The sequence below is a fragment of the Prinia subflava genome, chromosome 3, assembly GCF_021018805.1.
Source record: "Prinia subflava isolate CZ2003 ecotype Zambia chromosome 3, Cam_Psub_1.2, whole genome shotgun sequence".
Classification (NCBI taxonomy): domain Eukaryota; kingdom Metazoa; phylum Chordata; class Aves; order Passeriformes; family Cisticolidae; genus Prinia; species Prinia subflava.
Genome location: NC_086249.1, coordinates 81537411 through 81564849, shown reverse-complemented (window position 1 = coordinate 81564849; position 27439 = coordinate 81537411). Strand labels below are relative to the sequence as shown.

General features: G+C 43.7%; 1 protein-coding gene across 1 annotated transcript; it reads right to left on the bottom strand.

Annotated features, from left to right (window-relative positions):
• On the bottom strand, positions 1-26663 carry ADPRHL1 (ADP-ribosylhydrolase like 1). The gene is made up of 7 exons (XM_063392736.1): positions 23610-26663; positions 19625-19789; positions 14500-14625; positions 11833-11973; positions 8663-8790; positions 5036-5168; positions 1-4056 (listed from the first exon to the last, which is right to left on the bottom strand). The coding sequence occupies exons 1-7, from the start codon at positions 23821-23823 to the stop codon at positions 3899-3901; spliced, it is 1065 nt and encodes a 354-aa protein (XP_063248806.1). The 5' UTR covers positions 23824-26663; the 3' UTR covers positions 1-3898.
• Between the last annotated feature and the right edge of the window lie 776 nt (positions 26664-27439).

Genomic DNA, 27439 nt, shown 5'->3' with positions numbered 1-27439 from the left:
TAAAATATACTATGAGTGAGCTCTATTCAGGGATTTCCTTTTCCATGTTAGAATGTTATTACAGGATGCCATCTGAAATGTAGCATTTGTGGGAATACTGCATTGCCTTAAGTACCAAGACATGTTGCATGGGTTGAGTGTTTGATCCATATTCACCAGCCAGCAGGAGAAAATGAACAAACAGCTATGGCACCTATTTAGGGCATCTGCAGCTCTTCCAAGATGACGTCACCTGCAAATGACCATCGTGACCATGTAAATCTGAAATGTACTCTGTGCAAGGGCAGTGGTACAATGACACTGAATTCTGAGGCCACCACAGAAAATGGAGGTAGTGATGAGGTAGGAAACACCATGGTTTCCCCTCAAGGAAGGAGGCCTAAGTAAGAGGCTTCTCATGTTTGGGAGCATGACTGTCATTCTAAACAGGCTAAGTCATCGTGCCTAATTTTTCCTTACTGTCTTTTCCCAAGTTGCATCCTGCTGCTCTTAAACTATGTAATCTATCAGTGAAATACAGTCACCTCTATATCAACTATAGACAGTCAATTCTTGTCCCATTGGGAGTATCCAGACAGGTAGATCCCATGCACAGGGGGAACCCCGGGCCAGCAGAATTCACTTCCTAGCATTGTGGCATATGACTGCCATATGACAAGGCAGATACTTGGGCTCCTCCCTGATCCTGCAAAATGGCCTCTCTCTCACCCCTCTCTTCCTCTGGAGATGTTGGCTTCCACTCTTTTTAATGTGTATGATGTGCCTCAATTTGCTGCTGCTTTTTGAAAGTGCTGCTGCATGGTTTTCAGTGTCTGGAGGACAAACTGCTTGGACTTGTAGAGGAGGCAAGGCCACTTTCAAAAGTTTCCTGTCTTCTTGGCCCACAAATAATTAAGATGCATAAGACAGGCTGCTTAGTTACTTATTTATAGGTTCTTTGGGGACACTTGTCACAGGCAGCATCAGAGTGGTAACAGCCTAATATGCTAATGGGCAGCAGTGCAACCCTATCCAGCTGGCTGACTTGTCCCAGAGAAACCTCTGCAGTGGACCTGTGTCATGAGCAGAGGAGAGCTGAGGTGCCAAGGCGAAGGGAGAGGAGCTGGCACTCTCTCCCAGACTTGCCTGCTGCCTCTTACACCAGTGCACTCCAGCCTTTTCATTCTGTCAGGGCCCCAGATGAGTAGCAGGGTGTGGTGGCATCCCATGGCATTTGCTAAAAGCATACAGCTGCAGGATTTTCTGGTTTAGTGTCTCTGGTGTGGAAAAGAGAAGGCCCTGTCTCCTGATCCTGAATTTCACATTAAATATCTGATCACTGTTTCAGACACTCTGGCAGCCCAAAGGACTGGCTGGGACATTGGCATGGGCAGAAGGAAACAGCACTATGGAGGCCTCATCAAAAAACAAGAAAAAAATTGAAAAAAACTGTCCAACTTGCAAAAGCTGTCAGAGATCAGTGGATTGGTCTGCCTTACCGTTGGTTGGCTCTGGGGAAATGGCCATGAGCTAGAGTGTGCAAAGTGCAGCATCTCAGCCTCCCTCATCCCTGGGCATCCCATCGCTACCTGGCTCTGTGTGCTGTTTGGTCCAATGACCTGCCCCTAGGTAAGGAAGACAACCAGGAGCAGCTCTGCCCACTCAAAACACTGCACCGGCCTTTTGAGTGTGTTCAGTGAAATGATGGCCAAGGCGCTGCTCACATCAAGAGCTGCAGAAATGGTGCTTTAGAGGTTCAGTCTTTTTTTTCAATGAGATTCTCTTACTGATCTCTGAAACACAACTTGGTCCTGACCAGGTAGGATAGAAGGTAAAGTGGGAAAAATTATGAATGCTCTTAATATTTGTCAGTGATTATTTTTTTTTCTACAGGAAGAAGAAAAGTCAAAGTACTAGAGAAAGTCCTACCTTATGCAGAATATGTTCTTCTCTCTTCTCTACTGCTGAATTTATTACAGGAGTGCTAGAGGCATCCTAAACTAGAAGCAATGTTTTCAGAAAGTCTTGGTATTCTCTGGCACCAAAAGCTACTGACACAATTGCTGCCTTTGATTTAACACATCTCCAAAGCAAACAAGAAAGCACCTTGCGAAGCTGCCAAGAGAAAACATGCTAAAACAACAGGGTGAGAGGTAACGCACAGAACTGAAAACCTTTTCATACAGACATTGTCATGCAGGCTGCTATTCCTACTGACAGGCATCACCTGCTCCTGTGTCTGTCACATAACATCCCAGGGATGATCCCAGCAATGGCTTACATGGAAAAAGGCGTAGGAAAGTACTCATGTATTTTTAGCTATCTTTTTAAAACACAGTTCAGCAGCTGGAGAAAGACAGGAGAAACCAACACCACGTAGGCAGTCACACAGAGTGGAAATTAGAAGGTAGTACGTGGACCTCACCTTCTGAACTTCTAAGGTAAAAATGAAGTTAAATGTGGGAACAAATTCTGAGCTCAATTCTGTGTTATTTCATTGAGGATTCCATATTGGTGCCTGTACTGCTCTTGGAGGCATTAGGATTTCCTTCATAAGGGTTACTGTTTGCCTAGTTTGCGGTACGCAACTTTTAACCCAATTGTAGCTTGCTGGCTTTCTTGAAAAATGAGAAAATAAAAGACAAAGGAAAAATGAAAAGAAGGGAAAAAAGGGAAAGGCAAAGAGAAAGGAAAAGAAAAAAGAATGAAAAAAAGGATAAGAAAATATAAAAACGAAAAGAAAAAAGGAAAAAAGAAAAAAGAAAAGAGAAAAAAGAAAAAAGAAAAAAAAGAAAAAAGAAAAAAGAAAAAAGAAAAAAGAAAAAAGAAAAAAGAAAAAAGAAAAAAGAAAAAAGAAAAAAGAAAAAAGAAAAAAGAAAAAGAAAAGAAAAAATATTGAGGAAGAACTTGGAGAGGAGACGTGAGATGAAGACAGGCAAGGAGAGGTGAAAAAGAACAAAAGGTAATAAAGGGAAGGGGAAAAAAAGGAAAAAGGTAAAGCAGTTGTAACTTTTCTTCTTGGGGTTTACGTGGTGTTCAGACTTGTGAAATGTATCACAGCCTAACTGTTGACCTATTACAACTGCTTGAAGACCTCAGCCAAAGATTCCGATACTGATACAGCAACATATAATCTGTTTAATCTAAAAATAAAGACTGATACTTAGAAAATAGTGCAAGATTAATTTATTTACAAATATTTCAGCCAGTTATATTTTAGAGAAACTTTTGTTCTGAAGACTGAAGAAGAATAAAAGCATAATTCAGAAATTTTAGACACACCGATCAGAAATTTTAGACACACTGATGCTTTGCTGTTCCTTGGAGGTATTTTTAGTGTTGGCTTTTCCTTTTCTGGAAGCTTCTAATGTAACAATACCTTACACCACAGTGCTGATACAGGGATCAGTGATTCATTAAAAGCTAATCCACGAGACATTAGGTTTACAAGTGTCAGAGACACATTAGATTTGAGAACAAGGAGGGACACAGTGGTGAAAGGATTGTCAAATATACAGAGAATATCCCCGTGAGTGGGTACTACCATTAGTTTTGCAAGAAAGCATTAGTTCTGAAAATTAATTTCGTACGTGTAATTACCGGAAACAGCTGTTTAGGAAGTGGTATTATAGCAAGTTAGACTGAAATCAGTCAAAAGACATTTTATTTATTTTTTGCCATTTGAGGTTTAAGCAGCACTCCTTATATTTAGAAATACCTACATCTGTAAAAAACCCACAAATATCACATATATCTAATAATTCTAATCAGTCTAATAACTCAGCTATCTTCACTTGCACACGATGTACACAGAGCTCTTCAGACTAACTCAGGGCTACTTCCTTCCCTATGAACACCAGTCAGATATCTACAGGGTTTGATATAGTCTTTATAGAAAGAGAAAATGGCAGAAACTGCTTTACTTTTCCTCCATGGATAGCCGGTAAAGATTCTCGCCCAAGAACTCGAGCCTCTCCCTTTGTTCCAGGTCCTGGTACAAGCCCTTGGGCACCTTGCTCAGGCCGTACACCAGGCCGAACAGGCAGCCGGCGATGGACCCGGTGGCCGCGCTCTCCCCTGTGGGTTTAAGCACAATTGCAGTGGTCTCTTAGTGCCCACAAAACACAACCAAAAACTGCACCGGGCAGAGAAGGGAGCATTCCACACTGATGGAGCTCAGTGGGAGCGTGTCGGGTCAGTCCTAAAGGCTAAGGATGCCTAAGGCAAGATCAAGAGAGTGATGCCAAGGCAAGCACATAGAGATGCCGCTGTGGTGTGCACTCCTGGTCTGGGAGCTCACTTGGTTTCAGGAAAATCTACCCCAGCACTGCAGCCCTTGCAGGCAGCTGGCCTCTGCTAAGAACAAAGGAGGGAATAATAGCTGGAGGGGTGGCTAATATACAACAAAGGTCCTGGACTGGATAGCGTCCTTTCCCTCCTCACAGCACAGCCCAGCACTGTGCAGGCTCTAGTACACGCAGCCTTGCTGAGGAGCACTGATGCTCTGTGCACGCAGGGACTGTGGGCTCTCACCACTGTGTTGGGGCAGCTGAGAGACCCAGAGCCCCTGCACGGGGCCCACACCACACAGGGATGCCCAGCAAGATGCACCTGCTAATGAGAAAGTTCTCCCTCACAAAGCTGTAGAAGTACTTAATTGTGTGCCTCCAAGTGCTGGATTTTATTTGGCTGGCACATATTTGGGTTCTGTATTATTTTTCTCCCTTACTTGGCTTCATTACATGCAGCTAAATGTGGGTTTTTTTGCCAGAGGTGCTTGTATTCTGTAAGGATCTGCCAGCTCTTTAGAAAGCTGTGCTGGACTCCTCAAGCACCCCTGGCAGAACCATGAGATGTAGATGGAGCAGCATTTGAAAAGTGCTGTAAGTGGCTTGTGTGGCAGCTACTGCCAGAAGAATGGGCTTTAGAGGCTGAACCCCGAGGTGAGAATGTTACGGACAACATGGCAGATTGGCCAACAGAGGCAGCTGGCAGCCAGGAGGGCTCCATCCCGGCCTGGCGAGGGAGCAGGGCGGGAAGCGCAGGGCAGCCTCACCTCCGTGGAACATGGAGCGGTTGCACAGCTCTGTCCAGTCCCCGCCGCAGCCCATCAGGGCGTCGTACGCGATCATGGGGGCGTCGTGGCCTCGCCTTCCCCCCCGGCCTTCGGAGCTCCAGCGCCTGTACGTCTGCGGGAGAGACACACTGTCAGGCTGGGGGCACAGGCCATACCGGGAGGGATCTCCCCCGGGGAGTGGCTCCCTGGGCTGGGGAAGGGCGGCAGGGCAGTGCCGGGCCCTGTGGGCCGGCCTGGGACCTGCCACAGCCCCGCCCCAGCGGCCCCGGTGGCGCCTGAGGCGCCGGTGGCAGCCCGCGGTCCAGATCAGTGCACCGAGTCCTTGGCTGGGCTGCAGGCTGGCTTAAGCAAGCCAGAAATGCCAATCAAGAGAGATTTCAAGTTCACATCCTAGAAATTACTTATCATATAAAAAAATAAGGTTGGTAAGGACATACTTCGTCAGCCCTCTTCCTGCCTCTGGGAATATTTTCAACTCCCCTTACCGCACATTTGCAAATGTTTCAATTAGCCAAGTTTTTTCACGGGGGGTGAAAATGTTCTGATCCAGTAATTTCTTTAGGGCTTTGGTTTCAGACTATGTAATTCAAGCCCCTTTCTCTGTCTTTTTCTTGCCAAGCCTTTTCTCTTCTCTTCTAAAAACACTTGTTGAACAAAAGAGAAAATAATTTGCAAATTAAGAAACAGTTCCTCCCCAGGAGAAGAAAGAGGAAAGAGCTCCAAACCCACAGTGAGGTTTGCAAAGGAAAATTGTATTTTCTCTAGAGCAAGTACCTCCAGCCCCAAATCCCTGACACTAATAAATTTGTAGTTAAAAAATACCTTCCTATTAAGACATGGGCAGCTTTATTTCCTGAAATTTAACTTACATCATGGCAAGTTCAGTGTTGCTGGTTGGCTGGGTCTTGGCTTCTGCAACATGTATGAAGGGTTTGTATTTCTCTATATTCATTTTCACCTGAGCTGTTCCATACTTGGTTGAGGTTTATCTACATATGCATCAAACATGGCAGAGTTGGACTACAGCTTCACTCTGCTCACTCTGCTTTTTTCTTTTCTTTTTTTTTTTTTTTTTTTACTGTTTAGAGGGATTATGTATACCTTTATGCTGTTCTCCGCCCCATGCAGATTTCCAGGCCTTTTGCTGCAGTTTGGGTGCTGGTGGAGCAGCACGGACACACATGCAGTGCCACCAATGGCAGGAGGGCTCAGCTTGGAGGGGCTGTTCTGGGTGTTCACCAGGCAGCCCAAGTGTCACTCCGGCCATTCCTCCTCATCCCTGATGCTCTGCACACATCCGATGTCATCTCGCCTTGCTGAAATGGCTTTATATAGGGGATGGCTGTCCTAGGACTGAACCTGGCAGGTCTTAACTGCCCCAAGGCAGCACTTCCCGAACTCCTTCCTTCTCCTTTCAGCTCCGGTGCCTTTGTGCAGCCCTGTGCTGTGCTGTGGCACCAGCCCAGCTCCCCTTGGGCGGGCCAGCAAGGACCCAGGACTTGGATGGGGTGTCGGCATGCACTTTCCTGCTGAAGGCACTGAGCTGCTCCCAAGCCCAGGAGGTAATTCACACGTCCCTTCCTTGCTGTCAACCCCTGCCACAGTAATTACAGCTGCCTCTGACTTCCTCACCCTTCAGGGGCTGACCTGCTGCTGGCTAGCACTCCTTTTCCATTCTTTTTTTTTTCCTCCTTTCTGGGTTCATTCTCACTGCTGGTTTAACCAACTCAGTCTTAAGGAAACAAGGTCCTTATAGTCTAATTGTCCTGGATGACTTTGGTTTTGTTGCTCCCTCGTTTTGTAGCACATTATGTCCATCACAGGAAAGCGAGTCAGGTGTATGTTTTGTTTGCAGAATCAGATTAGTTTTGTTTGCTGATCCCAGGTGTTGAGCAATGTCTGCCCATTCACCACGTCTCTAACATCTTCCAAACGTGCAACACTGAAAAATTATTTATACCAGCTTGTAGAGAATGTGGCCTTTGCTGCTAAGCACCTCAGGGTGTGATTTCTTTTTGTGAGGGAAATAGCCTCTGAAACATGCTTGGATCTATCCAAGCCACGTTTGAAGGCTTCACTTTCACGTGCAGCTGGCACTGTGCCTGCAGAAAGGTGCACCTGGCCAAGCAGGAACATGCATGTGGTGACCTGTGGGCAAGGGCTGTGCCTGATACTGGTTCTTTATTGACTACATGTGGAAAGGCAGCGGGCTATACTCCCAAACACAAGGGGACAGCTGGAGGGAGGCAAAATGCCTTTTTCTCAGGCACTCCTGAGAAAAAGGCAGGCAGAATGGTCACCTTCTCCTCATCTAGTCTTTCCATAGCTATTAGCACACTAATGAAGTGTCTCAACTTCTGCCAGGCTATGATCTCTGCCTGGTGGGGGAGTTTGAGGGTCAAGCACCATTTTTCCTTTTTTGTTCATCAAAATAAATAGCTCAGTAGGCCAAAATAGTTGGACTAGGATAATGAAGGTAAATTTTGCTTCTGTATTAGGAATTCATACAGTTCTCTCCTGAAATGATCAAGGGAAATTACTACTTGGTTTAATCTCTCCTACAGCTTAGCTGAGACTCCAGTAGTACTGGAAGGAATATAAAACTAGTAGCGAATTCATGGCACTGAATTAGTAAAATAAACCTGGAAGGGAATCTATTCTTTATATTTAGAGTGAGCAATTTCTTTTTATCCACAGTCAATCAGATTTCCATAGGCACCTTTCACTGCACAGATAATCACCTAAAAATACACGAAGTGACTTCTCAGCATAGACCTATGCTTAAACAGTCTGGAGAAAAAGGATTGATTTATGACAAAAGATGACAAGAACCACATATTTATTGCTTAGCTGCTAAGTGGAGAGCTTTGGGGGGTGCCAGCCCATATCAGATAGCTGTAAACAGCAGGGAAGAAGACACATTATTTCTCTCAAGTTAAGAAGATATAAGCAGCAAAGAAAAGATCATGTACATTATTAAATAGTATCTCCTGGAATGTGGTGAAACACCATCTCTCAAGACACTTAAAACTAGTTTGGCACAGCCCAAGTTGGCAGCGAATCAACCACTTGGGATGTCTGTCTTCTGCTCAAAGGACCAAAAAATCATAGACTGGTATGGGTTGGAAGGGACCTTTAAAGATCACTAAGTTCCAGTCACCTGCCTTGGACTGGGACATCCTCCACTAGAGATGACCAAATCCAGCTTCTAATACCTGGGGGTATTTTTGTGGGGCCCTGGCCACAGCTCCATTAGGTTTTAATGAGAGCCCCAGGCAGGACATTTGCCTTTTCCACCCTCAGATAGCCATGGCCCATGTTTTGTACCTGCTCTGGGTACCAGACTATTAAGCCTGCCTCTGCACTGTTTTCTCCCATTGTAACAAACCCAGGATTGGTGGTAACTGCTTATTTTTTTAAGCTAACATGTACCTGAGTTGAGGATGGGAGTTGTTTTTTCTTTCTTGACATTTCAGGGAAAAAAGACCCAACAAGATTTCCTGACTACTCTGGCAGTGTAATCAGTTGAAAAATAGTGGTGTGTCTCTTTGAAAATACCTCTGTTGGTTCAGAGCCATCCCAAGAACTTTTGGAAGTTGCTGTTACCTTTTCTCTCTCCTCTGCATCATAGTTGGCTGGAAAGACAGGTTGATTCTGGTTTTCTTCATTGATTTCTCTCTCCTCCAAATAAAACTGCCACTTGGCTTCAAAGTAAAACCAGTGCTCTTGATATTCTGAAGGCAAAAGAAATTTATGATGTATTATTTCATTTCGAGAACATTTTCATTTCTATTTTAACATATTTTAAAGATAATAACAATACTGATTGACATGAAACCCCAGGTATTTTACAGTAATGTACTGCATATACACTAGGTATGTATGGAGTGAGACATCTAATTGAAAAAAGAGGAGGCAATGAAGAAAATACTTTCAGAATTTTGTGCTTTTTTAATGTCATTTAAGATATATCAAGATGAAACTTTACAAGAATTTACTGAAGAGCACTCCAAGGAAAAGAGTCAACAAAAAGAAAATAATCAATTCTTGGCCAGTTTTTATTCCTTTACTATGATTAAAGAATATCTAAAAATGCTTCCACATTCTAAATACAATTTGCCACCTACCTCAGTTATCAATTTTTAATTGCATAAATTCTCCAGTATTTCTGTTTTATTTTCATCACATTTATTGTGTCATCATTCAGGAAAAAACAGATAGGAAACTCCAAGATTCCCATTTGCAGATATTATAATACATTTCAAATGTAGCAAAGGGATAGATAACACACATATCCGCTATGTGCCTATAGAAATAAGCCTTTTTTAATAACCATATGTCTTTTTCCTTTTTTTCTGTCACTTTGGGAAGTGATCTCTAATCATGCTAATGTTTCCCATGTAAATAAACTTATTAAATTTAGTTTATTTTCAAGCCAATACTCTGGTTCAGCCTTTTTATAAGGGCTTTAAAAGGCACCTAAGTCAGTCACACCAAACTGTTAAGCACATACACTTGGACCTGCCTGCAGAACTGAGGCCTGAGGGAACCCTGCCTAGCAAGCTGAGGGGGAAAAGGAGCTAGAGAACAGTGAGGTGGCCCAGATGGCTAAGTATGCCAAGGCAAACCAGCAGTTTGGGATGGGACTATGGGTTTAAATTAAAATTTAACAGTCCCACTTTTTCCCTGTCTCTCTCCTGCTTGGCTGGCCAGTGATGTGTGCTGCAAGTGACTGAGAAGCACACACACAACCAAAGCATTCACCTGAAGGACATAATCTGATTTTGCTTCTTTTCCTAAAATGCCAAAGTGGTGACTCTTTGGAAATTAAGATCTTTAAGTAGGGGCTTTTCTGTAAAAATTCAAGCTGCTTTGTAGGACCTGAGACTTTCACAAAGTTGTCAGCTGCCAGTGTCCCAGCCCCAGACAGTGATGGGCATTGAACCACATGCCCGAGACATCTGGAAATGTCAGCTGCCCTTTTTCTGGGTCTGTGACCCAGTTTGGCCTCATTTCAAAGAAACCATTCACCAGAACCCTAAAAAGGGTAGGTGTTTATAAAAACAGAGTGAAAGGGCATTTACAGCCATCAGGCCACAGAGAGCATCTAGATGTATCTACAGCATCTAGAGGAAAACAAATGTAATCAAAGCAAATGTAAACTATCAACACCCACTACAGCAGCTGGTTATGACAGTTTTTAGAACTATGAGTGACCTGACTGATCTCTTTCTTTTTTGTCAGCTGTTTGTTTGTTTGTGGTTTTTTTTCCTGATTCCCCCATGACAATACACCATAAATGCCTCAAAAATGCATGTTTTCTATGTAGCACTTTAACAAGCAAGGTGCTTGTTCCACAGTTTCAGAAGTAGAGGCATCAAGCAGCTGAAGGAGATTTTTGTTGGGTGGACCTGCAGCATGGTCCTATCCCATGCCACCACCCCTAGCAAGGCTCTGCACCACCCCTGGAGCCCAGCTGAGGTGATGGTCACATTCAGGTCCATGGAACCATCTGGCCAGCAATTGCAACTGGATATCAGAGAGGGGTGTAGAGTCGAACTCTCTGTTTGTTATCCATGGGGGATAATATAGCTAAAATAGAATTTTCTAAACCTGGAGGACTCTGTTTGGCAGGATTTCTTTGCAGTGCATCTCAGCAGCCAAGGAGCTTAACTTTAATGCAGGACACTTTTCCCACTACCAAAATAGGATGAAGCTCAACAATACGGGCACTGGCTGGAGGGCATGCCTCAGGAGCCCAGCACACATACCTCCACGCTGAGGGGTCCTGCTGGGGTGGAGTGACAGGGACCTGCTGCAAAGCCACTCAGAGAGACGCTCAATCACACTAATCCTGCACCTGCTCCTCATGGGTCTCTGCTAAAAAAATCCTGGTGTGCAATGAGACACAGATGAAAACGCAGGGTCTTTCAGAAAGCCTCCCTGGGGCTCCTTTCAGATTTTAAAGCAGCAGCTTTTCTTCAGGGGTAAGTTTTAATTTCTGATTGCTCCTGAGTAAAGTTTTCTACTGAATTCAGTCTTTCTCGACAGCTATCCTTTAATCTCTTTCCTTGATGTTTCATCTGTCCATGGCAGGTCTCACCATTACAGACATCACTTCCTGGCAAGAGGGGACCAGAGTGCCTTTGCCCCAAAGTCCACATGCATAGCAATAATAAAGTAGTAGTATCAACTTCAGTAGTTGGGTGACACTCTGTTGTTTCAAACAAGGATACAACAGGTTGTATTTTAAATATTTGTTCAGAAAAGCAACAAGTCAAATCTGAATTGTAGTCAAAAGCTAACTCTTACTCAGGAGGCATCTGCAGGTGAAATTTTCCTGGCAGGATGAGGAGTGTCAGTGTTTTTTCTTCTGGAAGATGTTGAACTGCACTAATTGATGGGAGGCAGCTGAATAATTAATCTCAGCAGTCAGTTTGCCTAATAACCTGCTAAATATAATTTCCTTCCTCCCCCTTGCCCAGCAATCTCTGAAGATTCCCTAAAAATAAAACTGTGCAGTAGGGCATGGTCATTGCTATTTTGGTTTGTATTTTTGCCACCAATACACCAGGCAACTAAATGGTGGTGGAAGAAGATGGCACCACGTGTGAAGAGTTTACTTCTCTGAGCAGAGGAAGAGGGAGGACAACCTTTGGAGGGAGGAGAGGGGGAGAAAAGCAGCAAGATGGAAAGACTAGGGAGCAATAATTCTTCAGTGCCTTTCCAGCTAAACATAGCTTTAAGAAAATAAACTCTTGATCCAGGCACGGTACCTGCCATGTGACGAATGGTCTTCTTACAGTATTCTTCAGCCATTGGCACAACCTTCATCATGTCTCTTCCCCACTGCACAAGGGGTTTCCCTTGTATTGCATACGCCACGAAGAGAGCTGTGCAAAGGGACCCTAGAAAACCTGGAATCCACAAATAACAAGGATTACCAGTGTGCATCTGTGCTGGTACCATACTTTTTTCCTTGTTTTTCCTCATAAAATCACCAGTGGAATGCCTCATGGCTGTCAGGTAGATGAACACATGTACACGAGCCATCTCAGCCTGTTTGCAGCCTGCGTTGTGGCATGTTGAGATTATTGGCTAATGAGTGCTGCCCATTGGTTTGCAACTTACCTTACATAGGAGGGAGCTTCTGTTCTCAGTGGTGTAATGTGATAGATAATTGAGGTAGGGGTCAAAAATAAACATCATCTACCAATGGGGTGCTGAAAATCTTCTAATTGAAGTCACATGAAATAATTGACTTGTACAAAGTGATTCAATTACAAGCTTGTTTACAGCATCATCCAGCCCAAGAGTGGTGGTTGCTAGATCTAACACTATTTCTGGCTCATTTGACTCTAAGGAATAAACCCATGTCCCCTTAAAGGAAACAAGAAATTTTCCAAGAAAGACATACAGGTCTTCTACTTTGGTTAAAAATATTTAAACATTTTAAATATGTTGTTGGGCACGCAACACTTCAACAACACCAGAAACAGTCGGCTCATTTCTTCTATTTGCTTATGCTCTTGGCATTCTGTCAAGGGCAAAAAACCAATCTGGTGCAGTGTGCAAAAGAAGCTTAAGAAAACCAGTCAGTCATTTAAATAAATCCCAGGTGAGCAAAGTATTGTTGCAGGTGCTTCTCTTGGTGCATGGGTCCAAAAGTGTTCACTCATACATAGAGGTAATAGTGAATTTTGTGTGTTTTGCTGAAGGTAAACCAAAATATCTTAGGAGGTGACAAGTCCAGATGAGGTGATTACTAATTCCCTCTGCTACAAGACCTGCAATACTGGGTCAGGCCCAAGGCACATCCAACTAGAGTCCCGTATATGTTTTGATAAGGAATAAAAGCCCTTGTAGACCCAGGCCAAAGGGTCTCACTCAGATAGACAGCATCTAGCCCAAAGGCCACAAAGATCCCTGAGTGCCACATTTACTGTGAGGGTGGCAGCCGCTGGTTTAGTGTGAATTAAAGGGCTAGCAGAGGGCAGGGGGACAACTCAGTCAGAGGGTGGCAGAGGCTGGGGTGCCCTGAAGGTTTTGTGGGGGCTGGCAGTCCCCTCCTGTGCGCTTCCCAGGCTGCCCATCCCTCTGGTGCTGCTGCCCTGCTCCCCCTGCCCACGGCAGACCTCACTCAGCCTGCTGCTCCTCACTGGGGGGGAAAGCACACCCTGGCCGAGGTGTCTGCCTCTGCAACACAGGGTGAGCCCCTACATGGTTTGGCTTCTCAATTCCCCAGAGCAGCTAGGCTAGTTTGAGGAGCCATTTTAATTACACATTTGATTGATTTTGACAAGACAACCTCTTGCCTGGTCTCCTTTGAACCCAGGCATACCCATGGACTTTGCAGCTGCCTGTAGCAGCGAGGTCTGAGGCTTCACTGTGCATAACATGGGGAAGTATTTCCTTTGTCTGCTTGTTTCAGTCCCAGCTGAGACACTGGTTGGGTTTTCTGAGTCTGAGCTATGAGGATCATAACTGGCATTTCCCTGACACAGTTCAGGAAGGCCGTGAGGTGCATGTGGCCCTTCCACCCCTCTCCTTCCTGTGTCCCTGCTGTGCCACTTGTTTTCTTTTCCCATCTGAAAACTCTTTCTGGATGTAATTTCTCATTGTGTGGAAGGTGTCTGACAAGCTGGATCCTCCTTGCTGCCATTTTCTGTATCTCATAAGCCCTTTCTGGTATGACAGACAAGGACTACAAGCAGTAGTAGCTACTAATATACCACAGACTTTACATACCAGCCTAATTTCCTTCTTTGTTTTGAACCCTTTCCCCCTAACTTTATGGCATCCTGATGGCATTTCTGACTGCTTCATAGCACGGAGCGTGTTGAACATGTCACCATTCATTATGGTTTTATTTATTGCTGTTTAAAACAGACAGAATGAATACATGTTTACATAGCATAAAATTATCAGAATGACAGACCTGAATATTAAAAACAACATTAAATCTGCTTATTTAGATTTTGTTTAGAAAATGTTTCAGATTGTATCCTAAAATATGTGGAGTTAGGTTTTTTTGGCTTACTACCTTTACCTACAGTGATTAGATATGACAAAGCCTGCCAAGAGAAAAATGTTGCTATCCCCTGAACCATAAATTTGCATGATAACAGTGAGTCATCTAGATATGCATGAATCCTAAAATTTGATCAGGGCAACTAACATGAATATGCTTTGGACAAGGCAGGTTATGTTTACATATTGGGATTTTAGGAGAGAAAACAAATATGCCTGAGGATGCTGTCAGCATAATATATAATCAAATATATAAGCTTATAGAAGTAATATACATATGTGTGTATTAACCAAGCAAAGTTCAAACGGAGGCGTTGAAGCCTGCAAAGCAGAAGTGGTTTAACCAGGGGAGCTATGTTAGTCCCAGCAGAAGAGCAGAGCTGCCTTAGGGGATGTCAGAGCGCAGGCATTACCTGTGGGATGGTTGTGAGTCATCCGTCCACATTCAATGCTCACTTCAATCAGTGACTCCAGCCTTTCCGGCTTCCAGTACCGCATCCCTAAACACATGGCTTTTGTGGAAGCTCCAAATCCAGAACCTAAAGTAAAAGGATAACACCAAGCATTTAAACAGAGACTGATCTCACACAAATATGATAAAATGTGAGACAAGCACACTCCATTAATTCAGCTCATGTGTGGGAAGGGAACTTCTCAGGGAATAGGAAATTACCCTCCAAAATGAGTTACAAGGTTTGAAAGTTTCCTGTGAGGAATTTTGCATATAGTCATTCTGATTTTGCAGGTATATCCCAATATAATCAAGTGCTATGAAGAGCATAGTGGGTTTAGAAAGCCTTGCACTCCCTTGTTCACAGGACTTGTTTGATCCAAACTCTCATCCCATCTTCGCTCATTTTTGCCTGACACTGCTGTTTTGCTTGCTCCAGGTACCCACACCAGATACAGAACCTTGAGAAACAGATACATTTCCCCACTCTCTTATTTTATAGTTGTAAGCACACAATTAAAACACTTTATATGAGCTTCACAGTTCACCTTTCAATGTTTCATCCTGGAGAACCTCACAAGTTTCTGCTAAGCACAAAAATAATATGTCCAAAGAAACTAAAGGCTACCAAGCCAAATCCTACGAAGTTAAGCAATGTCAGAACTGAAGTTTCCCATGCAACCTGAAATTAGTGCTTGTTGTGCTACAGCCTACACTTACTGAACTTAATCTTGGGAACCTCCACCTCCATGCAGCACAGAATTCATTTATTGAATAGCTAATTCAGAATTTCTTTTAATCCTTAGCACTGAGAGTGTGATCCTAGGTGTTCAAGTTTTAAACACTTCATTGAGTGGAGTTAAACTTACTAATGAGTTTCTCTGCAGTACTTATCACAGTAATTTTAGTATCCCAGAGAAGTTTTAATGAGATTATCTTCACCAGGCACCAGTGAGGTGATTATCTCCTCTACGCAGCTGGTGAGCCAATGCCCAAAAAAGCATTAACTCATTGCAGGCAATCACCTTGAGGCTTCGATTTTTCAAAGTACTTGGCATTTTCAGCGCTGTCTTTGCTCAGTCACACTTCCCAGTGACCTTGGGAATAGCTGGGAGCAATCAGCATTTCTCTTCTTAGTTCCTGGAAGATAAGGGGCATATTTATGCTACCTAATTTTAGCCTATGTGAACCTGCATTAGGAGCCCAATCTCCTTGTCTTTCTGAGACAGGCAGCATGGAGAAAGGCTGGATGTCCATTAGTGTGTATGATGGCACAGCAGGAACAACTCAGGGGCCAGAGTGGATTGAAGCAGCAGATGCCAAGGAGCCAGGGTCACAGCTTTCAGTCACTTATCTGAAGAAGGGCCCTCAGCTGCTCCACTGGGCTTTGTCTGCTGTGAGAGCAAAGCACCAGGGGCTCTTTTTGGAACACCTCTTGCCATTAAGTCTCATCCCAAGTGGCTCCAGCTCTGATATTCTAAGATTATGAGTGCAATCCAAGTAGGGTAGTGAGGGTGGCAGTGAGGTCTACTCCAAGCCAAACTGGAGCCTGAGCCAAACGAACATAAACCACCTACTGGCATTTCCAGGTGCAATATCTGAACTTCCCTCTTAGGAAAAGACTTCTCCTCTGAGAGCATTATTCAAGAACAGATAAAACTGTCTGCCTATTCCACAAATCACATAGAAACCACAAGGAAAAGTCAGGAAGGAAATCCAGTCTTTCAGGGCACCACTCAACTGGGAGAATATATCTTCTCCTGCTTGCAAGACCAAACTCTTCATTAAACCATCTGTTGCCATAGAGTAGCAGATGAGAATCTTCACTATGAAAATGTGGTTTCTCCAAAGAAGAAACAGTCCATGCTTGTTATCCAAGAGGGGAGGCTCTTGCACTGCACAAAGCTGCTAATTAAATAACATCTCTCAGTATATCCGAAATGGAAGATGTACTACAGTAATCTGCTGGTTTGGAGGAGCTTGTCTTTCCCACTTCATAGTGTCCCTACAGTCTGGGAAGTTCCATTAAAATCTTCTACAGAATTAGACAAGTAAACTTGGTAACAAAAAATTCCATCACATGGAGTAACATTAAACCCAGACAGAGCTTCAAGGAGCTAACTCCATGTCTCATGTCTACCATTTGAACTAAGGACGCAAAGGACAGCAAGACTAGTCCAAGCAACAGGAGTGACATATGTGACAACATAAGGACCCCATGATCAGACCAAAGGTCAAGCCAACTCATCATGTCTGACAATGAAGAGGATACTTAAGAAATCGTTAAAGAGAAGTACAATGACATTATCCCTTTGTACTGACTAAGCTGCTGACAATTTGTCTCCCTGATCCAGGAGGCAGCTGGCTATTCATCTTTCTGCTTAAAAACTCTTGAAAGATTTCCCCTGGGTGAATTTGCCAAGTTCATTTTCAGACTCACATGAACTTTAGCATCTGCAAATTGGCATTGGAAAATAGTTATACAGCTTATGTGGGTGTTGTGTGAAGAAGTCCTTTTTTTTGCTTGTTTTGAGGTCATGACCTCCTAGTTTCCTGTGAAGTCTGTAGTTGCTGTCCTGGAGGAGACAGTGAATTTTTGCTGTACCTATCCATGTTTCCCAGTTATTTTCCTTTTCATTCATGCACTACATTATTCTTTTTTACTGTGTCTAACCTCAGTGTGATTTTCTTCACCCTGCACCTGTAGAACAACAAAGATTATGGTAATGGCTGCTAAACTCTGAAGAGGATGGGCCTTTTGTGACTGCGGATCATTCTGCATGAAAACTTAGAGCCCAGCACCTTTATCCCCTGCACATCTGCAGCTTAACCTTCTCTTCAACGTTCCCCTCAACTTTCTGCATTTTTCCTCACACTTTTCCCTCATTGGCTCCTATGCCAATACCACCAGCAAAATATTCTCAAGTGCTTCTAGGAAGCCCAGAAGTTGCTTCCACAACTGCAAAAAAGACCTGCTTAGATGCTGCAGTCTTGGCCTGAAATACACATGATCCAGGTAGAGCCCAGCTATTTGACCCATCATTTGACTGGCCTTTCACAGTGGCTCCAAAAGCAAACCCCTGGCTCAGGGGGTACCACCTTACTCAGATTTTGGTTCCAGTTCTACAACATCAACAATTCTCTTCTGAACTATTTGAATTTTTGGCAATGGGTCAAAACATTTTTACCATGTCTCAGAAACAGCAGACTCCTCTGCATCAAAACTTTAAACCAATACTTACAGACAAACAGAGGCAAACACTTAATGGAGAGTATTTTAGCCTTGTGCTGATCAGTGCTGTAAATGGTAAACAAGCTCTTAAAATGGAAGGTGTTAGACAATCTTGGGCAGGTTTTCTGGTGCTCACAGGAATCTTACCAGCTTCTAACATAATCCAGGTATCTCTGCAACAAGTGTGGCAATGAGCATGCCATGAGATGGCAGAGACACACAGGGCAGTTTGACTAAGGGATTCAGTTTGCTAACTAAAATCACAAGAATTTGAGCAAGGAAGCATCCATAAGCAATGCAAAATTACCTAAGATAAGCCCATGAAGGCTCGCACATGAATTATTGCTGGAAGCAAGATAAGATAGAATGCCCACAGCAAATCAGCCTTTTGGTTCCAGCCCATCCAAAATATAATCTGCCTGCTAGGCATTCAATCCCAGGCATTTATTGCCTGTGTCATGTTTTTGCCTGAAGAATAATTTTGTGCAAATTCAATTAAAAGTTAATTATGTCCATAGCAGTGTTGGGTCCCACAGAAGACAGAACATCTCCGCTTGAGGTCATTGGTTTTTCTGATCTTAGGGTGAAAAAAAGGCTTCCTGAAATGTTCTGGATGCTTATTTGTCAGACCAGATGGAGAAGGTGGCTTTTAGCTGCCAGATCTCAAGGCAGGAATTAATTTTAGATTCTTGTAGCCCAGAGTATTCCCAAAATAGATAGTCCATCATGGAAAGCTGGGGAGGAAGAAGGTTGAAAGAAGAGAGGTAGCTCCAACTCTACAGTGGACCAGGAAACAGCCATACTCAACTGCTTGTCAAACAATGTTGAGCTACCTGGGGCCAACAGCAGCTCCCACAATTATTTTCACCAAATTTTATCCACTGTCAGTCACAAAACAAATGACAACTGCCAAAGGGACACTTTCTCAGATCTGGCTGGCTGATACCAGGGTGGGAAGAACACACCCTTTTCACTCCCAGCAGCTGTTGTGGGGAGCAGGGGACAAGTGAGAGATGCTTTTTTTGTCAAACTGGCTGCAGAGGCCCAAAATAGCTGTGGCATTGTGCCACCGGGTCTTTGCCATGGTGTTGCATCAGTAGGCAGCTCTGTTGAGGCAGTGTGTCCTGCAGAGGCTGAGTGTCACCCACACAGCCAACACCAGTGTGAGCTGACACCGTTTTATGGCTGTCTGGGTCTCCCCCCTCTGATAATGGGGTGTCTCTACAGGCTTTCGAGATTAATGGCACTGTGTGTGTGTGTGCATAGCTGTGTGCGCATAATTTAACTTGAAGTGAGAATTCTATTCATTGTAAAAGTAAATGATCATAAAGAGAAAGAAAGAGAGGGTCAGGCGTAGGAAACCAGGCTAGGAATATTAGAGATTATCAACAAAACAATCATAGTTTTGTAGCAGGGCATCCAAATGGAGAAAAGTCTCTGCTTTCCCTCCAGTGGATGTGTTGGTGCTGAGAGCAATTTACAGGCTTGGCATCTTGTTTCAGATCTGGTGTCACTGAAAAGATCCAAGTCTACAAATGTTTAAAGGAAAAAAGGCAGAAAATATTTCTTAAAATAACCATTAAACTCAAGGACAAAGCTCTGGACCCTAAGGCACAGAGCCAAGGACAAAGTCTCTTTAAATAGATGTTAAAGAGGGAGGGGGTTGCTTACAAGAGGACACAGTGCCCTACAGAAGGAATTCTTGGCAGACCTCTTGTCATCCTCAGGCAAACATGGAAACGATTCAGGGGTAGTGGCCTTTGATGTCAGAAAAGGAAACAATTTCCATATAGCCACAAACACCTAGAGCATGCATTATTGTGTCCAGGCCCTCCAAAGGAAAGGGGTGCCGTACCCTTTTCATTGAAGGGCGTGTGCCAAGCGAGGAGGTGGTTGTCTGGTTTCAGCTCCCTGCAGCCCTCGATGGTGGCGGGGTCCGGCCGCCTGCCCGAGAGCTTGTCGACAGCATCCACGTAGCGCTTCACCAGCTCGCGGTACAGGTCTTCTAAACACCAGTAATCTGCACAGAGGAGGGAAGAGACGGTTGCTGTGTGAAGGCAGAACAGCAAAAAAACACAGAAAATATGCAAGCAAGCTCACTGTGCATTTGAGAAATACTCCTGTTTCCACTTCCAATATACCAAGTCATGTTTCTGGTGCCACTGTCACGTTTTTACACAACATGACAGCAGGCTGGATGGAGAATTGTCTTTCAGTTCTCATCTTTCCCTCCTTTCATTTCCATGTTTATTCCTTCAATGGAATGATGAAGCATTGTGTTAATCAACAGTAGCTGCTGAGGGCCTTTATTTAAGCTTTGTTGGTGTGAAGTCATTACAGAGATGATCAACTGTCAGGTGACAGCGTGGCTGCCATGGGGTCAGGATAAAGCCAACTGTGCCTGGCTGAGCCCCTGCCTTTACAGATGTGAATCCAATTTAAAAGGGAAAGCCTTTTTTTTCTTTTTTTAATTACCACATTAGAGAATCACTTTTAAGAGGGATGTATGACTAGATACAAAAGCAAATTAGTAACCTCCTTTCTTAAACCTGTACCTTATAAGTATTTTGTCTAAAATTTGTCGGCCTTTCATGCAGGGATCCAAATATCTTACAATATCATGAACAGTGAGGTTTTAAAAAAATAGTATAAAAATCAGTAAGAGTAGTAAATCCCTACTGCCTGAAGGCAGTTTCCAGCACATAAATTTCTCTCTGTAATAAGTTCACTAACAGTATCTGTTTATAGATTATTTCTACGAACTCCTACAGTGTTACCTAAGGAGGAACCTTCTCCCTGTTAAACATAGACTGTTTCTTCAGTATTGCTGCTTCTCTTGGCTGGTGTTGTCTGTTGTTGGTCCTGAAGAGTCCTGCCCTTGACTTGTGACAAGGAAAAGCTTCCACTGGCATCTATTACAGCTGTGTAATGAGTGCAAACACAGGCCAAAGGGATTTATCCACTTACATATTTTCTACATACTTGGAAAAACCCCATTTAATACTTGGTTAGTTGCATAGGTTGAATGACAGGGGAAGTTCTTCTAAAAATATCTTCATTTTGTCAGAGATGGTGAATTCTGGAAATCCACAATTTATCTTAAGAGAAAGTTTGGAAAGTCTCGGAAGTAAGAGGCATTCTGAAGTACCAGTTATGGAGGCAGGCAAAAAAGAAGATGAAGGGTAGAACAAAGATTCCTCTTCTTTCATGTAAAATAATACCCTACCAGTTATACTGGCCACCACAGTGTGTAATCCTGAAGAAACAAGACACTTTCAAGCTGCCAGCTCTTTCCAGATTTAGGAGTCAGGTGTCACAGTTTATCCAGACAGGAGGCAGGAGCAGGGTTTACTGCCTGGCAGCTCCTGCAGAAACCTTGCCCCCAGAGCAGAGAGTCCCTGTGGTCCAGCTCCTCCAGCCTGTTCAAGGCCACAACGGTTCCCATGCCCAGGGCCAGTTTGCTGTCTCAGCCATCAATAGGACAGGTTTTTTCTTTAGATATGAACTCTTTTTTTTTTAACCCGTGTGCAAGCAAGAGAGGAAAACGATGACCCTTTTGTCGTTACAATTTCCTTGGGTCTGATGATGCTGTCCTTGTTCCTCCCTTACAGGACAGATTCCTCCAGGAAGCAGATGTTTGGTCTATCCATCATTGTCAGATCAATCTTCCAGTCAGGGCACATGGTGGATTTGGGGAGCACCAGCTCAGTCTGCAGCAGTGCCCCAGCTCTGGTTGCTGGTGGCCGTGCCCCTTGTAGGATGTTCTCCGTGCAGCTGCCAAGGCTCTGGCCAAAATCCCCTCCCCAGCGAGGACTGCCTTTGTCTTTAACACAAGCCTGCGCCTCACGCTTGGCTGCTGCCTCAGCCTCAGGCTGGGAGCTCCCCTGAGGGCCGTGCCCTGACAGTGACAACAGGACTTCATGGCTTCAAACCTGCCATGAGCAGGTTTGTCCCAGCCCACAAGTATCCTGCAACTGCCCGCAGGTGAGTGTCTGGGAATGCTGTGGCCAACAGGCAGCCAGGCAGGCAAACAGGATGTGCAGGAAGCAGGGCAGTGAATGACACAGATATTTTTATTGCTTATTTCCTATCTCCTCTTTTTTTTTTTTTTTTTTTTTTTTTTTTTTTTTTTTTTTTTTTGGCTGGTAACATTCCAGCTGCCCAATATATTCTTTAAAATCTGTTTCCACGGCAGTAAGGGCAGGTCCCCAGGGCTGGTGGCAGAGATGCCTTCAGCCTCACATTCACCTTCTTCAGCTTCACTCTGTTGACATGGGTGATTTGGCACCTAGGCTGGGCCATGAGCAAGCCAAGGAGCTTTTCTGCATTCCCCCTGCCAGGAGACACTGTGCCGGGAGGAGAGGTTCTTGTTTCCCTTGTGGGAAGCAGGGAGAAGGACTCGTTTTATCCCACTCACCAATGTTGTGAAATGAAGATTTTTTTTTACTAAAATTCACTACTCCATCTTGCTGTTTATTCTCCAGCCCATGAAAGCACCTTTTTAAAATGCTTGTTTGATCAGGTCAAAGAAATGAGAGTGTAGGGTAAACACAATCAGTGGAAACAGTAGCTTAAACTTTTTTCTTAGAGCAATTTACAGGCTGCTATATTTAAGAAAAGAATTATTATTTTACTGTTGGTCAGACTTGATTACCCAGAAGTTACGATTTTAGAGGGTTCAATAAGCAAGAAACATACAATATGTATTTAATCATAGCCTATATTCAGAAATATGCTAGTCATCTTTTTTCTTGATAGGCTGACATCTTGCCCTTATCTTTAGTGTATTAGCTACCCCTTAAACCATTGGTTAGCTAAAGCCAAGTATGAAGTGTCCTACACACTCTTCAAATGATCTCTACCTACTAAATTTAGAGCAGATTGGAAACAGGCAGATAAAGGAGTGAAATACTAGCACAAAGGAAATCTCATTGATGTGAAGGATACTTAGCTACACTGGGAGCTTCTGCTACTGCTAGTTATGCAGTGTTACGAGTTTTAAGAAAAATCAGGAATACTTGTACAGAGATTTTTAAAAATTGAACCATTTTAAGAGGCAAAATGTACTTGAGAAGTCACTGTCCTCTGGTGTACTTTCCATCTTGCCAGTCTCAGAAAGCTCTAGTTTGATGGGTAAAGTCGATACAAACACCTCTTATCCTAAAAAAGACTCCTTACCTTAAGAAAAAACAAATGTCCTCTGTCAAACCATTGTGATTTTAGAAGACATCTTAATAACTTCCACAATTCTGACAGATTTCATTATAAATACAATATGTTAGGATACTTTTTGGACTAATGACATGGAGCTCTCCTTATAAAACAAATAGGTTTTTGCAGATGCAACCCTTTGGCTGAGGGACAGCAAAGAGGAGACAGCACTAGTGCTTTTAGCCTGAAAGAGGTACTAAGGTAACTCTACTCCAGCCTGGAGTTCTGGACACAAACAGTGCACTCAGAAGAATTCTTATCTGTTACAGAACACTCCCTAGTGGCTATATTATTCCCTGATGTACTCCAGCATACAGATAATCTACTTAGCAATTATTTTTGTTACACTGGACAAAATGTGGTATTCTAGTCTTTAAGCTCTAACCAACTGTACATCTCTAGGGAAAATACAAGAAGAGCCCCTCCACACCCCAGAAATCAAGAACCCCCATCTGTGAGATGCTCACAGGATGGAGCAGCCAAACTAATGCACATTGTCACTCACATAAGCAGCATTTCTGACACGCTTTCCCATGATTTCCCCAGCAATCAGGCTTATTCTAAGAAATGCAGCAGCTCAACAGCTCTGTTCCTCTGCAGACTGCGCTTGCTGTTCCCGCCGTACCTACCTGTGATGACAGCCTCAGCTGTAGCCATGTGCATGAGCGTGTTGTCACTTACTGGCCACTTGTCGGGAGACAGCACCAGGTTCTCAAGCCCTCCAATTTCCTTCAGCTCCTGCTGGATTTTTGCTCCTAAGGCATTGTTTTCGCGGGAGAAATTGCGATAACCAAGAGCATCCCCTACCCCAGCCAGAACTAGCGCAGCCTTAAATTTATCCATTCCCAAGACACTTTCCACTTTCCTTTTGCCTGAGACAGCCACCGAATCTTGATCTTCCTTTGTTCCTTTGCCTTCAACTCAGCTCCCCCGACACTTTATATCAGCCATTGTGTCACACCAAGAGCTCTCTCTATAAGGCAAGGACTTCCTTTTCTGGCTCTGCAGATGCCATCTCTTGTCTGGGACCCGACAGAGAGGAAATATTTCATAACCCAGGGATTTTTCAGGGGCTTTGTTCAATGAAACTGTAAGAGCAGACCTGCAAAATCCTTGTTTCTGCAACCCAGCTTAAAGCAAGCCAGGAGATCCTTAGCCCTACCCAGCCAAAGTAACTCTACACCCAGAAAAACAGATGCCTCCACAGGGGTGCTTATTTATTCAATAACTTGTAAAAGAATATTTTTTCTTCTGCCCATTCCTGATATGCTGAAGTCAGCCTCCCTCTAAGGGACCACTCAGAAGTAAAGGCAATTATAAAAGCAGTTTTCCAGGCTCTATACACTAGAAGGAGGGATTAAGCAGTAAGAAATCTAGTGAAATGCAGATGACCTCTCCCATTTCTAATTAAGCCACATGGAGATATTTTGTTAACAGCTTTCTTGTTCTGTTCCACCTACTACAAGAATGTTCTGCTAATTCTGGATAAACACTGAGCAAAACATCGACTTCAATGCCTCTCACTCCCTGGAAAAGAGTGACTTTTTCCTAAAGCTGAGGTCAGTCCACACTTGGACTCTGGAAGGAAACTGTTTTGAAAGATGCATTGAAACGGCATCCTGCAAGTCTAATAAAATCCCAAAGACTCACAAATTACTACTACTTTACATAGAAATGTAAATATAAATGTAGAGAGGTAAACAGAAAGCATTGATTGACTTGACTGTAATTGATAACTGATAGCCAGGGAAAGGTCTTTGTTCTCTTTGATATTTTTCAGAGGGCAATACTGATTGCTATTCAGATGGAAAAGGCCAGCAACATAAGGGATGCATCATCCTGGCACCCAAAGCAACAAGTCAATAAGCAATAAGTTAATAACGGTCTAAATTATTGACCTGTGTAGAAATATCTCTGTACTTAATGGATTTTCAGGACACACAGAAGTATTGCCATGCCTGTTCTATATTAGAAGAGATAAAGTGCCCAAATGGTGAAAGTAGCTTCTTGTTAGTGCACTCCTGTTTCAAAGATTGGGATTGATTGAGAGAAATGCTGAAAAGGACACTGGGAGTGTGTTTTCATTGCTAGAAAGTAACAGCTCTGCACTGAAAAAGCCAAAAAAGAAAAAAGAAAAAAGAAAAAAGAAAAAAAAAAGAAAAAGAAAAAAAAAAAAAAAAAAAAAAAAGGCACATGTGCAAGGACAAGTATCAGTGGGGCACATCCAGCCTGCTCTAGGGCTGGTTTGCCATAGGTGGTGGATGCCAGCCCCACTGCCCTGTGTGGGGCAGGGGGAACAGGCATCATCTCCCACAACCAGGGCATTTATGCAACACAGACGTAATCTTAGAGTCACCCCTGCAGTGCAGGTTACCTCACGTTCCACGTTTCTGAAATCAAACACTAAAAATGGCAAACCAAGGCCAGGGCAGCTTACAGGACACTCCAGGCACAAGCACTGACACTGACGTCTCTGTTACAGGTCTGTCCACCCCTCTGTGGCACACACCTGTTCTCTGTTGCTGCATAGCATCACGGTTTGCAGGCACGTGGGGATCTGAACTTGCAAAGCAGGGACAGGAGGAATCACCTGCTGAGGCACTGTGGTGAGCTACTAAGGGCCTCATCACATGGAAGGTTCCTCCCTGAAAATGAGCAAAGCTATTCTTAGTTTTCCATTTATCTTTTTCTTCTGAATGTGGCTGGCAGTTGCACTGCCCTTTTGCCTCCCATGGACTTCACTCTGTTGCAACACACTCAGCTGCTCGGAACACAGCCCAAATTAGGAATAATTCTCTGATAAAAACCCAGAAAATTTCAGAGAAGTTCTATTTTTCAACTCTGTAAAACAGAACATGCAGTTAAGACATTTTTATTTGATTTTTTAATTAGACATGATCTCCTTCTCATGTGGTATTTCCAGCTACTGTGAGCTTTCTCGGCAGAGAAAAACACCGAACTACCCCTACTCCCCACAAAGGAGACAATTGTTTGTAAAATATCATACCTACATGTCTCAAACAGAGATAAAAGACAGTAATTCCATGAAGATAGGTAACTATTCCCAATAGGGAAAAAAACAAAACAAAACAAAACAAACCTGAGCAGAGCTGGCAGAACTTCTTGGTAAATCATATTAAAATGCATCTTTGGTATCTTTTCATTAGTGTACATTCGACAGCTTTCAGATGGGGAGAATCCATAAAAAAGGGAATGGGAAGGCAGGACAGAGAAAAGGCTTGTCTGTACGGGTGGCAACACCCTGATGTTCCAGCTCAAGTGCATTTGAAACCCGAGGTGAGAACATGAAAGCAGCCTTTGGCAAACGCGGCTGCTCCTGCCTCCTGCAGCAGAGGGATGTGCATGGACAGGCTCCAGGCCAGAGCCCGTGCACGTACAGGCACTGAGCTCTGCTCTGAACCAAGGAACTGGAGCTGCACTGACGCTGTGTCCACACAGCCCTTTTCAGTCAAAAGAGGACTACACCACAAATGCCTCCCCCATGAGTGAGTGAGTGATCCTTTGCCATTCAAAGACACTCGGCAGAGAAATGCTCGTTTCCAAGTTCACCCATCCAAAGGACACAGAGCCATATCCTAGAAAAGTAAGGTTAATACCAGATGGGTGCCAGACTTCTGTCAGAGCTGCATTTTTACAGGTCTTGAAGTGAAGGATTTTACTCGAGCATGAGGATTACTCCTTTAAAATACATTCATTGAGATCCAGGGAAAAAATAAACTGGTTTTACTCAATTCTTTAACAATGGAGATGAATTATTTCCATACAGCTTTACACCACTGCCTTGAAGGAAAAAGAATCCTTTAACACCACAGGATGGACTTCTTTACTGTCTTGACAGAAAGCTGAGGTAATGACATGAAACCTATAGGGTTTGCCAAACAATAGGACAGTTCACTGCTTGGAAAAGGAGGCACAAACCCCCTGACCATGGGAATTGGTCAAGTATATGCACCAACAAGAGGAGATATGCCAATATTCAATCAAAATGTGAATGCCCCTTAACTTCCCCAGCCCTTCTCATTAAGAGGTGAACATTGCACCTGCTCATCTGAAATACAGTATTTTTTCATGTGGTTGTAGAGGCAGCTGCAGTTGCAGAGCCCTCTGTCAACAGTCTAGAACAAAAAAGTTAATTTTGGAGGTGTGTCACCTAGTTCTACCCAGCACACTGCAGATAACGAAAAGATCAGAAAACATATTTTGCTGAACAGGTTTATGGTTATAAATACATTACACTTTCAGAAGGGCTGTGCCTTTTGGTAATTGAGATGCCGGTTGGCATCAGCTGAGGGAAGTTACTGGTGCTGACACGTTAAAGAAAAAAGGCTTGCCATGGTTCAAGTCTCAGTGTCTGCAGATTCACTGTCACAGAAAAGGAAGACAAGACTTGTGCAACACCACAGCAGCCCGTGGTTGGTGAAAGCACTGGAGAAGGATG

Excerpts from the sequence above, each read along its gene's own strand:
- ADPRHL1 (XM_063392736.1), bottom strand. The coding sequence starts at position 23,823 with ATGGATAAATTTAAGGCTGCGCTAGTTCTGGCTGGGGTAGGGGATGCT. Across the intron at positions 19,790-23,609 it reads AGCTGAGGCTGTCATCACAG|ATTACTGGTGTTTAGAAGAC; the intron begins GTAGGTACGGCG and ends TCCTCTGTGCAG. Across the intron at positions 11,974-14,499 it reads GACTCACAACCATCCCACAG|GTTTTCTAGGGTCCCTTTGC; the intron begins GTAATGCCTGCG and ends TGTGGATTCCAG.